This window comes from Festucalex cinctus, chromosome 8 (genome assembly GCF_051991245.1).
Source record: "Festucalex cinctus isolate MCC-2025b chromosome 8, RoL_Fcin_1.0, whole genome shotgun sequence".
Lineage (NCBI taxonomy): Eukaryota > Metazoa > Chordata > Actinopteri > Syngnathiformes > Syngnathidae > Festucalex > Festucalex cinctus.
This window is the reverse complement of record NC_135418.1, coordinates 30,273,248-30,290,015: the sequence shown is the minus strand read 5'-3', so window position 1 is coordinate 30,290,015 and position 16,768 is coordinate 30,273,248. Positions and strand designations below refer to the sequence as shown.

The window sequence follows — 16,768 nt, the reverse complement described above, 5'->3', positions numbered from 1 at the left end:
CGAGTGCCAAACCGAGGGCACATTTGCTCCGTCTAGCGATGCCTCGAGCGAGGCCGTGCCTCGGGGGAAGGAAGGGGGGTTGGAAAAAAAGGAAAAAAAAAAAAAGAAAAAGAGAGGCGCACAATCAGGGGAATGGAAAAAGGAAACGAGGCGCACGTGAGGCTCACACCAAAGACGACCCGACTCTGCTTTTGGACCACCTTTAAAGCGTTAAAAAAAACAAAAAACGCACGTATGGCGTATGTAACGTGCGTGCGCTTGCTTTCCTGCATACCGTCAACAATGCAAAACTTCTGATCATTTGTGTTGATAAACACAAATTGCTTCCGACTCTTCTTGCTGCTGCTCGCATTCACATCCGCGTAAATAAGATATCCGTCGCGGTATTAGCAGTCCGTCAGTATTCCGTCAATGACGGACGGCCATTTTGTTGACGATTGACGGGAAACTTCATCGACGGACATTCACAATATTTGTTTGTGTCAAATTATTGGGGTCATTTTTTTCCCCCATTTTGAATTAGGTGAGTAATTAACTGATTAGAAAAAGGGGAGGATGAGTAGATAAAAATGTTGGAATATGTCCTCTTAACTTTAAATATCAAAAAAGATAACACATAACAGCTGGTCTTTAAATTTGGCAGGCAACAAAATGTTGACGAAAAAAAAGCGATGAATGAAAATGTGAAAATGTGATGAATCTGAATTCAAAATGTAATCGTTTGACAGCTCGAGTTACTAATTGCTGTTGTTCAAGCTTATTTTGTTGGGCCAATAAAGGCAAACAAGGCGCACTCAATTTCATTGCAACTCATTAGCAACGTTTCTTTTGTTTATCTAAACAAGCCCAAACAAAACAAATGGTTCCTAAGTGTGTTTGAGGGATTGCAGGAACGGCACCCACGGGAGGTTTTTTTGTTGACAAAAGCAGGAGCGCCACCGAGCGCCTTTTAGCTCAGCGCGCTAACTCGCCTGGCGAGGCTTCAAAAAGAGCAGCTCACATTCACAGATGCTGCGATGACAGAAAACGCCGCAGCTCGCAGCAGTGGGGGTGTTCTCTTTTTTTGTTTTTTTACCCTCCTCGTTCCTGCTGCTGAGACAAGGGGGGGCGGGGGGCCGGGGGGGGGCGGTTAGGATGCTGTTCCCTGCGCTGACTTTGGTTGCATCCCTCACTTGCGTGGAGCTGAAAGTGCTGCTGGGTTTGCTGCCTGGGTTTTAAACGAGGACAAAAAAAAGCCTCTGACGGATAAGGTAGGACGTGTTAAATGTGGTTTATACTACATTTCCTTTCAAGTCGTAGACTGAAAACTAGTCAAGTTTTGCATGCAAACTAACTGGATGTAACAACAATATTGCCGAGCTTGCAGTTTGTGGTTGCCGTGAAAGAAGTTTCGACAGACCAAACCAAGACAAGATCCATACGTTTTGAGCTCATTTTGTAGACGCAACAAGGACATAATGAGCGATGACAGTAATTGGGTGGTGGTTGTGGTTGTGTTCAAGCGTTCCAAGTCAGAACACATCAAAGAGGCGACTGAAGCCGGACACATTTTCAGGTTGGAAGTTGAAGTGTTTAACGATGTCACAGACCCAAACGGTTTACGCACTTAAAAGTCAACTTGTAATGTCATTTCTTCTCTTGGTTTGCTCTTTTGTTCAAAAAAAACAACAACAAAAACATGTCTACAGTACAGAACACTAGACAAGATGAAATCGCCATCAACTTAAATCAGGAAATTCGAGCTCATCGCTTCTAATTCTTGTGGAAGTTGGTTTCTCAAAGTATCGATCGATTCTATTCAACCGTATTCTCATTTTGGATCAGATTTTTTTTGGATTTCTAACACCATTTCCAAGATGTTCAATGTTGGAAGGAGTTTATGGAGCGGTGAAAGGATTTTATTGATTGGTTCTTTTTTGGAACCTGGTGGTGAAAGAGTATACAGCAAACATAAAGTAGTCAAAGAAAATGCAAACTAAAACAGACTGTTTTGATGACATTCTGGACTCTTGTTGTCCTTTTAGTCCAAAATTTCCTTCAGAACTTTGCTGGTCGCATCTTCTCCTTTGGAACTGCATTTTTTAATGGAATTGTCCAACAATTTCCGAGATTTTGAAATTCCAAGTAGTGGTCGAAGGTTTTTATTGATTTGTCCTTTTTGGAGCCTCGTGAAAGCGACGACAGGCTGCATTGGAGGCTGCTTTTTTTTTTTGTTTTTGGTCAGTTTCTGGATTCTCGTTCTTCAGATTTCCCTCTGAACTTTCCATAAATTGTCTGAGGGACGCTTGTCTGCAAGGACCCTACAGAACACGATGTGCAGACCCGGCAGCAGGATATCGGCGGGTCGGGGCCTTTTCCTGCCGCAGTAGCGGCAGCGCATATTTGTGGCCAGACTCGACAGTCGGCAGCCGGGCGGAGAATCCATCAAGATTAGCACATGCAGGCGCGGCCGGCAGACATTATCGGCCCCCTCGGCAGGCGGCGCGAGTGTTTAATCGGCGGGGGGAGTGGCATAAATCTCCCCCGTGGCCAATAGGTAAGAGCACGGCAAAACATTTGTCTTGGCCCGGGACCGCTCGTTTCCAAGTGGAGTCCTTCAACGAGCACGGAAACAATGACAACGTTCGCCTGCTCGGATGATGCGGTCCCGACTGCAAAGCATCGCTTTGGACTTTTTTTTTCATATATGACTTGGAAGTGTCATATTCAAACTAAACATCGTAGAGACGGCGAGAGCTGCTAATTACTCGTCATAAACCAAATAACAGTCCTCTGCCAAGGTTAACAAAAGCGGGGGGGTATGTTCCATTTGTTTGTCCAACCGCGGTTTGCACGAAAATCAGAACCTCCAAATCCGAGAGCATGGTCCTCAGCCGGAAAAGGGTGGAGTGCCGTCTCCGGGTCGGGGATGGGACCAAGTTCAAGTCTCTTGGGGTCTAGTTCACGAGTGAGGGCGGACTGGAGCGGGAGATCGACAGGCGGATCGGTGCAGCGTCCGCCGCGATGCGGACTCTGTATCGGTCCGTTGTGGTGAAGATGGAGCTGAGTCGAAAGGCGAAGCTCTCGATTTACCGTTTGATCTACGTACGTTCCGACCCTCACCTACGGTCACCAGCTGTGGGTCGTGACCCAAAGAACGAGGTCCCGGATACAAGTGGCCGAAATGAGTTTCCTCCGCAGGGTGTTCGGGCTCTCCCTTCGAGAGAGGGTGAGAAACTCGGATTGGAGCCGCTGCTCCTCTGCGTTGAGAGGAACCAGCAGAGTCCTGGACGCCTCCCTGGGGAGGCGTTCCGGGCATGTCCCACCGGCGGGAGGCCCCGGGGACGACCCAGGCCACGCTGGAGAGACGTTTGGGATCCCGCCGGAGGAGCTGGTTGAAGTGGCTGGGGAGAGGGAAGTCTGGGTTTCCCTCCTAAAGCTGCTGCCCCAGCGATCCGACCTCGGATAAGCGGTAGATGATGGATGGATGGTCCAATCATTGACTAACGAGGTCAAGGATGATTATGTAAGGTATTAATAATCACTTTCGCCGTTTCGGTTTCAAAGCCTTTCCTTACTTTTGCTTTTCGGTTTGGGCCAAACTTTTTCATTTGGTTGCATCCCTGGTTGCAACCAAATGAATGTCAGATGTAAAGTAGACGAGGCTTGAGACGTGCTGTATTTTGTGCTGTTGTTAAATCAATTGTATGCAGCTTGTATCCGATGGACCTTTGAGCTGCGGATTTGAGGAATGGCTAACTTGTTTTGTTGTGCATTGATGTCGTTGTCAAACGACCGATTCAAGCAGTATGTAACTCGCACGGGGTTGCATTTGTGGGCCGAAAACATTTGAAGAGGCAGCTTTCAGGATGACATCGTTTATTTTGGGTTGTTGCCATGGTAAGAAGCACACAAATGAGCTTTGAAGCAAACAAATGCATTTTGGATTGCATGACGAATCCAAAAATGCAGCTCAAATTTCAGAGTCAATAAACACCGGAACCGCTTTCCGTTGCTTTATTTTGCACTTGTGGCTGCACCCGTTCACAAGCAAACAGACTCATTCGTCACGTTGTTTCCTTCCGCCTCAGCTAATGGTCGGTTTGGCGGCACGCACCATGAGGGTGGTCCTCCTGCTCTGTCTGCTGACGCTGGGCAGCAGCCATTACTACCAGCACGTCGACGTGATGGACGTCATGAGGAACTACGACGTCATGATGGCCGACGTCGGGGACGACGACGACGACGATCACAACAACAACTACGACGATCCGTACGACAGCTGTCCGACGGGTTGCCATTGCTCGCCCAGAGTGGTGCAGTGCTCCGATCAAGGTGGGTTGCGAGAGCAAATGCGGGAGGAGCTAAGCGAAGCCTCAACCAGTGAACTCGACCCGACAGGTCTGATCAGCGTGCCGGCCAAGATTCCAAGTGACATCTTGATGGTGGACCTCCAAAATAACGACATCACACAGATCAAGGAAGACGACTTCAAAGGACTGGACAAGCTTTATGTGAGAGCGACACGCATCGACCGGGCAGGATGACAAACAAAAATGATGGGGGTTTTTTGTTGTTTGTTTTTTTTTGAATTAACGCAGATTTCTTTTTTTTTTTTTTCCTCTCTCTAAAAATTTTTAAAAAAAATTAATACGGATTTCTATTATCGCGGGTAATTCTTGGAACGGAACACCCGCGATAAACGAGGGAACACAGCAACAGACCAATAATAGCAATTTGTGGGGAAAAAAAAATACAAATAAAAAATTCTAAAAATATACTGTGCTGTATAACTAAATTAAAAACATGTACATTTTATGAAAAAAAAGACAAAAAAACAAAAAACAAATGATGATTGAAGAAGCATTCATAATAAACTAAAAATCATACCAAAATGAAAAAAATATATAATAAATGAAAATGAAGTCCTGTATACTATAATAAGAAAAAAAAACAAAAAAAATAATAAAAAAAAAACAAAACATACTTTTAACAGAAAAAAATGAACATATGATGAATGAAAAAGCATTTGTAATTAAATAAAAACGATATAAAAAAAAACATTTAAAAAAAATATATTTTATTTTATTGTATTTTTGTTTTTGTTTTTAAATTAAGACGAATTTCCAGTATCGCGGGTAGTTTTCGGAACGTAACACCCGTCATAAATGAGGGACACTGTAGCCGAAGAAATACTCAAACGTCATTTGTGGAAAACAGTTTGCGTATTGATTGGAAATAAACGCGAGTGGTCAGACACGGTCGTCCGACAAGTGAGGACAAAGCGCTCAAATGGTTTTTCCATAGAAACACGTCGGGGGGGGGGGTAAATATCAGGAAAACCACAAACTCATCTGAAAAAGTGGGGACGGATCTGTCGGTAGCGAACCGGAATGAGTCACATCTGGTGTGGGAAAACACCTGGTAATATTTCAGCTTTTGAGTCACGCCGATGCTATCGGTGCACACGTGTTTTGTTTACGGAGTGACTCGAGTAATTAGTAGTTCCACTCATTATCCGGCTCAGAAAAACAAACCGCGGGGTCCAGACACAATTACCGTTTCCCCCTCCTTTTTTTGTGTGTATGTTTTCATTGGAATTGGACGCAAAATCGGAGCGGTTTCAAATGCCGAAATACGGACGGATACGCGTCCGACAAGACCGATTTGGACGGGTCGTGTTTTTGCAAAGTTCATCTCAATCAAGTCATCCCGGTGGCGAGCAATCAAGGATGTCATCATACGAGAAACAAAAGCGATCCGGAAAAATTCCCAGTTGGAGAGAACGAGACGCGTGGCAGACGAAATGCTTTCAACACAAATTGGATCAAAACCAGACAAAAGTGGACAAGCAGAACTTCATTGATGGCAAATTACGTTTTACATGTCAGCAGAGTACGGCCCGATCGATATGCATTTTTTGAGGCTGATTATTGGCAGACATATATATATATATATATATATATGTATATATAAATTATGTATTTATATTATTTTTTATTCTTATTATTTATTTATTTTTTATTTGTTTATTGATTATTTTATTTATATTATTATTATTTATTATTTTGTTATTATTTTATGATAATTTTATCGTAGATTATCGTGGATTTATTACCCGAGCAATATATCGATAATCATGGTATCGTCATATCATGAAATAATCGTTATTGTGAGCATTGTATTGCATATCGTATGGCGAGGTACCCACAGGTTCCCACCCCTAATGCTAACTTCCTGTTCGCATTTTCTAACTTCCTTTTAGCGCTAGGCTAGCGATGTTTTAAAAACAAAGCACGTTTTCTATTTAAAATATAGAGTGGATATAATTCTTAATGTTGCGTATTTAGTTTTTACAGTCAACTCCAACTGCTGTGTCATTAAACAACTTCAAAGGACAAGAGAATAACATAACGCTACACACTTGCTAGTTGCTAATGCTATGCAAGCAAAATGGTGCATTTGGGGTATTTTCACAGCGTCGGAAACTTCGGTTTCCTTCGATAACGTTACAAGGGGAAAATAATTGTCTTGGCCAATATTTGAAGGCCAATAATCGGCCGCCCTACAGCTGTCGACATTCTTCTTCATCTCTTATTTACTGTAGACTCCTTTTACACAGTGCCCCCTAGTGTTCCGACTGAAACACCACAAAACTGAAATGATAAAACTGACTCCACAGAAACCGAGAAAAATGTTTTGGCTCCAGATAAAAACGTCTTGGCATGCCGAGTGTCTTAAAAAAAGGGTCCGCGCTGTCGAGTCCCGCATCCGTTGTCCGATTCCTTTTTTTTTTTTTTTTTTTTTGATCGATGGACGGAATGCGTTTTTTGTTCCCCCCCAGGGCCTGTTCCTGATCAACAACCGCATCTCCAAGATCCACCCGCGGGCCTTCCGGAACATGAACCGCCTGCGCCTGCTCTACCTTTCCTACAACTTCCTGACGGAGATCCCGGCCAATCTGCCGCCCAACGTCATCGAGCTGCGCTTCCACGAGAACAAAATCAACAAGATCCAGAGGGATGCGTTCAAAGGCCTCAAGAAGCTCCACGTGCTCGGTACCCACAATTTCTTATTTGAGTCAAGTTTTGAGCTTTGGTTTTGGAAATGTAATTAGTTTGCAGCGTGGTTCTGTTCATTTTTTTTTTTAATCAGTTTTAGTCAGTTAATAAATGCTTAGTTTTAGTATTAGTTTTTTTAAAATGTGTATTACTTGTGCGCAATATTTAAAAAAAACAGCATGGGAGTGACATCATCTTTTGGTGCTTTTCTATTGGCTGCTGCTAGATGACGTCGCTTCCCTATGACACACTTTCAAACGTCCTTATTCCGGTTAATATCAAAATAAATCTGCTTAAAAATCACATTTCAAATCATCCCAAAGCAGGATTATTATAGTTTGGAATGTTCTCGTTTTTATTTCGTTTTGAAGTTTTTTTTTAATTAGTTTAAATTAGTTTTCAGGGTCTTTAATAGTTTTAGTTATTTGATAAATGCTTAGTTTTTGTTAGTTTCAGCATTAGTTTTATTTTATTTTTTTTACAAATGTGTATTACTTGTGTGCAATATTTTTAAAAAAAAAACAGCATGGGAGCAAGATCATCTTTTGGTGTTTTTCTATTGGCTGCTGCTAGATGACATTTTTGCTACAGTTATTGTTTAATTTTGTAAACATAAAATGTAGTTATAGTTTTTTTTTTAGAAGCATTTTTGTTATTTATTTTTATTTTTTTATATTTATTTCATAATTTTGTTTTTATTATTAACTAAATTATTTTTTTGAAATTTTTTTTTTTAAATAAAATAACCTTGCCCGCATGAAATTAATTACAAAAGACTAAAACGAAGGATATTTTTTTACTACAATTCTAGTTTCGTTTTAAAAACATAAAAAAGTAGTTTTAGTTAGTTTTCGGGGGGTTTTTTAGAAGCATTTTTGTTTATTTTATTTTTTTATATTTTTAGTTTTTTTTTTTTTTTTTTTTTTTGTTGTCGTTAGTTTTTGTGAACTAAGGTAACCTTGTTATGGACCCACAATCAAAAGGCGCAATTGTCGTTCTTTACACAAAGCAGGAAACCTGCAGACCGACTTCATCCCACCAGTCTGCACCGATACCTTTCAAACAGTCAAGCAAATACTTGTTGCAGCTCTGACATACTGCAGAAGAAATTTCCGGCTCATCCGAGTCGTCAGATTGAGTGTCTGTGCCGTTCGTACGAGGAGTCTGGCACGGTCAAATAGGCGGGAAAAAAAAGCCTCAGATCGTAATTCAATGCAAAGCGTTTTTCCAAAGGATGGTTTGTTTTCAGCTGAGATGATAAATTGAAACGCGTAAGCATAAAATGATGAGTGGTATTTTAACAGACGTGTGTTGAAGCATCAAAAGCAGATGCGCTTTGCGATTTTTTTTTTTTTTTTTTTTTGGTGTCGTGCGCACAAAGCTGGCAAGCCACCAACCAGTATGCGATCATGCCGAGCGCTCAGAAAGACCAAAAAAAAATGCTCATCATGATTATTAGCATACGGATGATGTCCTTGATCAAATGGCAACAAGATTTGTTTTCCACTTGATGATAAGACGAACGTTCACCGTATCAAACGAAATAATAACGCGACAACTAGTTTAACTTTATAGCAACAGAAGACAATATTGTGTGTTCCTTGCAAATTGAAGTCCAAATCCAGTAAACGAGCCGGCCGGAAATGCTTCTGTCAAAATGGCTGCCAGCGGATGCGTTCAAGTAAATTGCAAAACGATGAATGGCCCAGCCCGACATGATTTATGATTCTCTCAACTCAAGTCATCAGGTGACTCGACTGGACTGGCTTGATTTTATGACTTGACTTGTTGACCAATGAGGACGTATCGAAAGGCACCTGGCGATTTGGTTTGTTTTGTTTTGACTGACTTGTGACCTTGCGCTCAAACAGAACTGGGCGCCAACCCGCTGGCCAACGGCGGCATCGAGTTGGGAGCCTTCAACGGCCTGGCCACGCTCTACGTGGGGATGTCCGAGAGCAAGTTGACGGCCGTGCCCAAAGGTGACGGAGGCCCCGCCCACAATAAATGAAACGAATAAAGGCGCCACTTACGATTCCCTCGCTATGTTGTGGTTTCCCCGTCAGACCTGCCCTCCTCCATCACCGAGCTCAACCTGGAGTACAACAAGATCTTCAAGGTGGAAGTGGAAGACTTCATCAGATATAAAAATCTGCAGAGGTCAACTCAGTTTTACTCCAAAAGAATTCAATCAATACGCCGGCTCGCGCTTTCAACCAAATTCAAGACAAAATATAAACGCTCACGGTTGGCCTCCAACTTCAACAAATTGCCTCCATAGGAAGTATGTAAATAGAGATAATCCAATCCAGATTGTTGGCTTCATAAACCTTTTATTAACTCGACAGGCAAACATTTTTCCCCAAAACGTTTTCAGCTGTAAAATGAAAAGAAAGAAAGAATTGAGAAAGAAATGAGAAAGCTTCAGCCACAATGACATCATTGTTGCCAAACATCATGACATATACTGCCCATGAAATACATGCAAATATTTGTATGGAATTCATTGAACTGCATAATATACTGTATTGTCTTGCATATGCTAAATATTGCATTATATTATGTTACCGTTACGTATAATAATATGTTGAAATTCAATAATCATTTATTTCATGACCTGTTCAAATTAGTAAACTATTTTTTAAATGGAAATTTCAATCTCAGATTTTTTTATATTTATTAATAGCATAATATCTTGAAATTCAATAATTTATTTCATGACCTATTCAAATGATTAAACTGTTCATTTGTATATATAGAAATTTCAATTTCAGATTTTTAGATTTATATTTATTAGACTTAGACTTGCCTTTATTGATCCCTTTGGGATGGCTCCCTCTGGGAAATTTATTAATATTATGTATATATTTATATATAAAATTTATAAATAGCCTATAATATATCAATTTAATAAAAACTGCAATAATAATGACATATTTATGTATTTATTTATATTGTTCTATTTCCAGGCATTTTAATGAATTAAATGATGCATTTTCTGGATTTTTTTATTTACAATTTTTTTATGTATTTTTTAAGTTTTATTTTTGATTACTTTTATTTTTTTAATTAGTTTTTATTTTTTTTTATTTATTTATGACTTTTATTGACATATAAATTTTCATTATGTAATGATGTTAGTATTTCTTTATTTAAGGACTTAAAATTTTAAATTTGTGAAAACATGTCTGCAAAGCACTTTGCTGAATGCGAGATAGAAAAAAAAAAACTGTTAAGATTGACTGGAAATGCAAAAAGTTGAGTGATTTTTAATTTTTTTATTTTTTGTGTGTGTGTGTGGACGCGGCGGGCAGGCTGAGCCTGAGCTTCAACCAAATCCGTTTTGTGGAGAACGGCAGTCTGGCCAAGATGGCCAACATCCGTGAGATCCACTTGGACAACAACAGCCTCAAAAAGGTCCCGGCGGGACTCAGCTCCCTGCGCTACCTCCAGGTGACCCGGCGCACGCACACGCACGCACACGCACGCACGCGCCGATAACTTCATTATTTTTCATGTACAATGAATACCATTAAAAAGTCATTTTTCGACTGCTGATGACATCACGTGGCAACGACCAATCATGGCTCAGTTTACTGACCAAACCCAGAAAACAACTGAGCCATGATTGGTCGTTACCTACTTCCTCAGCACAGGTGATGATGTCATCAGCAGTCGACAGCAAGTTGAAAAATGACTTTTTAAAGGCATTCATTTTTCAGTCCAATATGTTGGACCAAAACTGCCCAAATCGTACAATAAACACATGAAAGTGAAAATAAAAAAATATAATTGAAAAATTCAATACAAAAAACAAATACATAAAAACAACAAAAATATGTAAATAATAAATAAATAAAATGTATGAAAAATTACATTTTATTTTAAGAAAATATTGCATATAAAAAAAAAAAAAGCTATCCGGAATGAATGCACGCTGAAGCAAATCAACGAGGGGTTGTATGAATATTTTCCACCAAATTTGGTGGAGTGCCAAACACAACTTAGCACTTTGAAGGCCTCCTGCTTTTTTTTTTTTTTTGGGGGGGGGGTTGCGTTTAGAAGCTCTTCCTGTCAACGACCAACTCCTGCATGGTCTTAAAAGTGTCTTGCTGTTGAGCCATGTAAAAAGCAAGCAACTGTAAAAAAAAAAAAAAAAAAAAAAAAAAAAAAAAAAAAAAAAAGTTTTCCTTGTAAGAACAAATATTATTGTGCCACTTTGCGCCAAAAAAGGATGTCGAACTTTCCAGTTTGTAAGCTGCAAAAAACCTGCCGTCATCTTTTTTTTTTTTTTTTCCCCCCACTCAGACACTTCAACGATTGCAAACATTTTCCCCAAATTTCTGTCTGTCTGTCTGTCTGTCCGTCCAGGTGATTTTCCTCCACGCCAACAAAATCACCAGCGTGGGCGTCAACGACTTCTGCCCCATCCGGTTCAGCGAGAAAAAGAACTTGTACAACGGCATCAGCCTGTTTGCGAACCCCGTCAAGTACTGGGACATCCACCCGGCCACCTTCCGATGCGTGGGCGGACGACGGGGCGTTCAGCTGGGAAACTTCCGCAAGTGATGGACGGCCGAGCGGCCGTCAAACCAGAGAGCCCGAAATGATCCCCGACTTGATCCAAAAACCCATGTGAAAATTTCACGTCACCATTTGAAAGTGAGACAAATTATCCCGATAACACGGATCATCAACATTGTTTTTTTTTTTTTGTCAAAGATATCATTTTTGGTCATTTTGGGCCACCGAGTCTTTGAATTAGATCTAGTTTGGAAGTTATTGCTCTTTTTGACAATGAATTGATTGATCATTAACTCATTCGCTCCCAAAAACGTATAAATACGTTCTATTTGAAATGTAAGTGTCCCAAAGACGTATTTATACGTTTTTGATGTTTTGTTTTATGCCAGAGAAGACAGACTGCTTTGATGCAGCCTCTCAACTGCAAAGAACGGTTGCAGAAATGGTAGTTATTACACAAACTGCCAGCAGGTGGCAGCAGAGTATAAGAGATCAACCAGAACCATGTTGGGGGAAAAAAAACCTCAATTATTCACAAATCGAAATAGATTTGTAAATAATAATGAAACTTGGCTATATTCCAATGATAATTGATGCAAAACGGAAAAAGGCAGAAATATACTTTTTTTTTCCTGATGAAAGAAGAGACTTTAATAATCTTTTTTGTTCCATGTTTTTATAGCAATAGAACACAATATTGTATGGGCCTTGCAATATCAGTCAAAATCCAGTAAAACAACGAGTTGATGTACTTTGACAGTTTACAAAATGTACTTTGATTGTTAGTCAAATGTCGTGCTTGTGCTTTTTTTTTTTTTTTTTTTTTTACTGCTCATATTGACTATGTAATTTTCTGAATTTTTTGCTATATTTTCACATGAAACATGATTTGCATATAAAAGGCACTTATTTTTTAAGCACTTTCTTTTTAAGCCTAACAAAAAGCCCAAATTAGACACATTCGCTTGCATTTGGGAATTTTTCATTTATGGATCTATTTCAATTTCCACTTTATTAAAAAAATAAAAATAAAAAATAGGAACTCCCTACACTTTTTATTAACAAAAGGAAATTAAGAAATTATGTTGAAATTTCAGAAAACTTTTTTGCAGTCATCTTTGGGGATCTATTTACTTGCTTGTTAATTTTTTTTTTTTTTTTTTTTTTTTTTTTATTTAGCTCACCACATGCTAATGACCCAGGAAGCTCTGCAATTCTTGTTCTAATTTTTTAAACAAATTTGTCAATCTCTCTCTCTATTTTACAGCAAATGAGTATCGGCTTGAAATATCGGTTATCGGCCTCCTTGACTACTCATAATCGGTAAAAAAAAAAACAGATCGGTCTATCGCTATAACATGACATTGCTGTTATGTACAAAAGCCCAATATTGTGCTTTTTTTTTTTTTTAAACAATATTGTGACCTTTTTTAAATATCGCCAACCTCCCCACAATATCGTATCGTGAGCTTCATATGGTATCGCGACGTTTGGATATGGTTACATCCCTACTTGATACGATTAAAAATACGCCCTGTAAGCAGTCGTCAACAGAATGTGGTGTTTTTTTCTTCCGAGTACATTTTGGATTTCTCTCGAATGTGATTGGACGCCAGCGTTGTGAAGTGGAAATCTTGTGTTGGGAACAATCGTTCCTTCCAGAAAATGTCTGTTCTCATTGCAGGGGGATATTGGCCAGATTCACTGCAACAATATGGCATTCCAAAGCACAAACTTTTGCTTTTTTTTTTGTCCTGAAATGTTTTATACGCATGTGGAGGACTTTAACAGATGTTGCCCTTGTCATACAAGCAAAAAAAAACAACAAAAAGTGTCCTCAGCAGGGCTGTGGAAGAACAAATTGTGGAAAAAAAAAAGAAAAAGTCTCCAGGTTGAACTCCAATGGATTTTGCATTAAAGCGATCATTGCACAAGAATTTTTAAGGCATGTATTGCATTATGTCCTCTCCTCTAAATGGTGCTATATTTATTTGCGTCTGTTTTCAAATAAAACCTCCCCACAATTCTTCACTCTTGTCATTGGAGTTGTTCGCACACGCACGGCCGTCAAACGGGCCGGAAAAACAGACAAGCTTTTTTAGTGAATTAAAACTAAACAACAAACTCACACTAAAATTCAAAAAACAATTTCATTCAAATCAAATAAAAATGCTTTTTAAAAAACGAAAACGAACTGAAACTACATTTTAGGTTTACAAAACTAACTATAATGACAGCAAAATATGTCCTTTGTTTTAGTCTTTGATCATTAATTTAATGCATGAGCCTTATTTGCTCCCAAAAACATATAAATACGTTCTATTTTAAATATTACCATGCCCCCAAACACGTATTTATACGTTTTTTTTATTTTATGCCAGAGCTTTGCTGCAGCCTCTGAACTGAAGACAATGATTGACACATTGGTAATAATTACAAAAATGGCCAGCAGGTGGCAGCAGAGTATAAGAGATCAATCAGGGCCATGTTGCAAAGAGCTCTTTTCCCCACAATTCTAAGCAGATTTGTGAATCATGATGAAACTTAGCTATATTCTAATGCTCATTGCTGCAAAACGGAAACAGATAAAAATGTCCTTTTTTTTCCTGATGAAAGAAAAACTCTAATCTTTCTTTTGGTAGCTTCCATGTTTTGATAGCAATATAACACAACAGTCTGTGGACCTCGAAAAATCAGTACAAATTCAGTAAAACAGCCAGGAGCGAAAGGGTTTGCTTCAGTCAAAATGGCTGCAAGAAGTGACGTCATCGAGCATTAGCCAATAGGAAAGCACCAAAAGATGACGTCGCTCCCATGCTGGTTTTTTTTTTTTAAACATTGTGTGCAAGTAATACACATTAAAAAAAACAAAACGAATAAAAGTAATATAAAAACTAACTAAAACTAAACAAAAACTAAGCATTTATTAAATAACTAAAACTAATAAAAACCGCACTGAAAACTAATTAAAACTACATTTAAAATACAAAACTCAAAACGAAATCAAAACTAACTAAAATTGAAAATTCCAAAATTATAATAACCATTGATAGAGAACATATAAAACTGCAGTTATTAAAAAAAAAAAGGAAAAAAAAAAAAGTGTTGTAAATTTTGATTTGGTTTGGTGGAAAAAGTTTTTTTTTTTTTATTTATTTATTTTATTTTGTTCATGCATGTCACAAAAAATCATTAGGAATCATACTTATGGGTGCATTAAAAAAATGGTAATATATATATGCTTGCATTTACAGGCTACTGTAGATAAAAAGAAAACATAGCAAAGAAGCACATTTGTATTGTGGTTGAAGCTGAAAATGTTTGTCGAGAGATCAACAAAATGGCGTCTCAAGTGTTACGTGATGATTGTTTGTTCACAGACGATATTGTTGTTGACAGAGTGAACTTCTAGACTTATTCTTACAATTCTGCTGCTAACCAAAACAGATTTGGAATCTGAGACGTTTCTTTCTTTAAGATCCACTTTGCCTGATCTGGTAGACGACAGAGTGAATGGAATTAAAATGCCGAATCCTGAAGTAGTGCCCCCTCTGCTGGTCAGAGTCAACTAGTCAAGACTCGACTGACGTTTAACTCAATCCACGTTGCCACCTTTGAAATCGCATCCATCCATCCATTAGAAGTAGAATTAAATGAAATGTTAGCTAGTAAATGAGATGTTGGGGATGACCGACCTCATGTCCTTCGACAGCCGATTATGTATGAGATGACATGGATGAATTGAAAAAAAAAGAAAAAGCTGGAAATGAAGACTTTCCTTGTTGCTCAATCAACCAGCAGATGTCAGTGCACACTAAAACGTCTGCCCTGTGGGATTCAGAAATGTTCAAGCGATGAAGACTTTTCATTTCATTTGATCTTTTTCACTATGGAGGACAAGAGGAGAACTGCTAATTGTTGATTTGGTAACTCTTTGGTATAGATTGCAACAGCCAAGATGGTTAATTGGTGATTATACAAACAGTGATCAGTTTTCATTCAATTGTTTGCTAGTAAATGAAATTCAACAATGAAAGAAATGATAAAGTTGACTATACCAAAGAGCATCTTTGAGGCTTTTTTCCTTCTTTTTAATTCTTATTTTATTATTATTTTAAACATCGCTAAATGTTTTAAAATTTTGCTGAATAATGTTTTAATATTGACAATGTCTGTTTGTTTTTTTTTGTAACTTTTGTAACCTCCTTTTATTTTCTCTTCTTCCTCTGAATGTTAACTCGCGTTTGTTGATGCTTCTGTGTTGTCTTTCCTCGTGTATGAAATATTTGCGATCCAAATCAACTTGCCTTCATCAGAACTGGGTTGTTGCCGTTCCACTTTAGGACAGTAGGCGTCAGTAGCGTGCGTTTCGAAACCAACAAAATCAAACCAACAATAGGATTTTGGTGCTGACGCTTTTACAAGCGAATCTTAAAGTCCACATTTGCAATTTGAATGTTCCAAACCGACTTTTTTTTTTCTTTTCTTTTTTTTGTTTGTTTTTAATAGTTTTTTTTTTTTTTATTTCTTGAGAAAAACAAATGAAGGAGAGGACAACTTTTCTGACGTTTTAGAAGCGAGTCCAAGCCTTGTGTGTGCTTGGAATGCTAACCACCAAATAATGCCCCAAAAAAGTGAACGAAAACTGCTACAAAGTTGGTAAATCCAACAGAAACTAGTACCAAAAAATCCATTCATTGCTCAACTCGCAACCCCTGACCGGACTTGAAATCCACCCCCCCCCCCCCCCAATTCGGAAGCGAGCCGACGTGGAATCGGGGTAGAAAGGTGCGTCGGTTTTCTGCTTGTTAACGATTCCACAGCGAGATGAAGACTCGTGTGGTCTTTTAGGGAGGTAAGAGGCGAAGCTGCAGGAAACATATGGAAGAGATCTACCGCTTGGCCACACCCACCTCCTGCCACGTCTCACACACTCACACAAATGAATACACGTGGATGGCGCACACGCAAACATGATAAAGCGAAGGACATGTTCGCAAGTCAACGACTTAAAAGAGGTCAACAAAATCAGAAGAGCTCAGCAAGAAAGATGAGTCGCTACCAAACAAAGGACTGATGTGGTTTTCGGACCTTAGCTGACTTTGGGAGTCACAAAATCGGCCCGATTATCTGTGGGCAGCTTTGTCTGATTTTCAAATGTTTGAAAAAAGAATGAAATTGTTTGGATTGCCATTTGGGCGGCA

The 16,768-nt window shown here is 39.0% G+C and overlaps 2 protein-coding genes across 4 annotated transcripts in view; one reads left to right on the top strand and one right to left on the bottom strand.

Moving 5' to 3' along the window:
• The window catches only part of cenpp (centromere protein P), a 63,999-nt gene that overhangs the window by 21,515 nt on the left and 25,716 nt on the right, over positions 1-16,768 (bottom strand). The gene's annotated exons all lie outside the window — the stretch shown is intronic.
• Positions 1,143-13,565, top strand: aspn (asporin (LRR class 1)). 3 transcript variants are annotated; one of them, XM_077530606.1, is made up of 7 exons: positions 1,143-1,250; positions 4,071-4,493; positions 6,824-7,037; positions 8,912-9,022; positions 9,107-9,200; positions 10,355-10,493; positions 11,412-13,565. In XM_077530606.1, exons 2-7 carry the CDS (start codon positions 4,074-4,076, stop codon positions 11,607-11,609), a joined length of 1,176 nt encoding a protein of 391 aa, XP_077386732.1. In that variant the 5' UTR covers positions 1,143-1,250; positions 4,071-4,073; the 3' UTR covers positions 11,610-13,565. The 3 variants fall into 3 exon arrangements, with proteins under 3 accessions (XP_077386732.1, XP_077386731.1, XP_077386730.1); XM_077530605.1 differs by lacking the exon at positions 1,143-1,250 and having other exon boundaries at positions 3,912-4,314; positions 4,381-4,493; XM_077530604.1 differs by lacking the exon at positions 1,143-1,250 and having other exon boundaries at positions 3,912-4,493.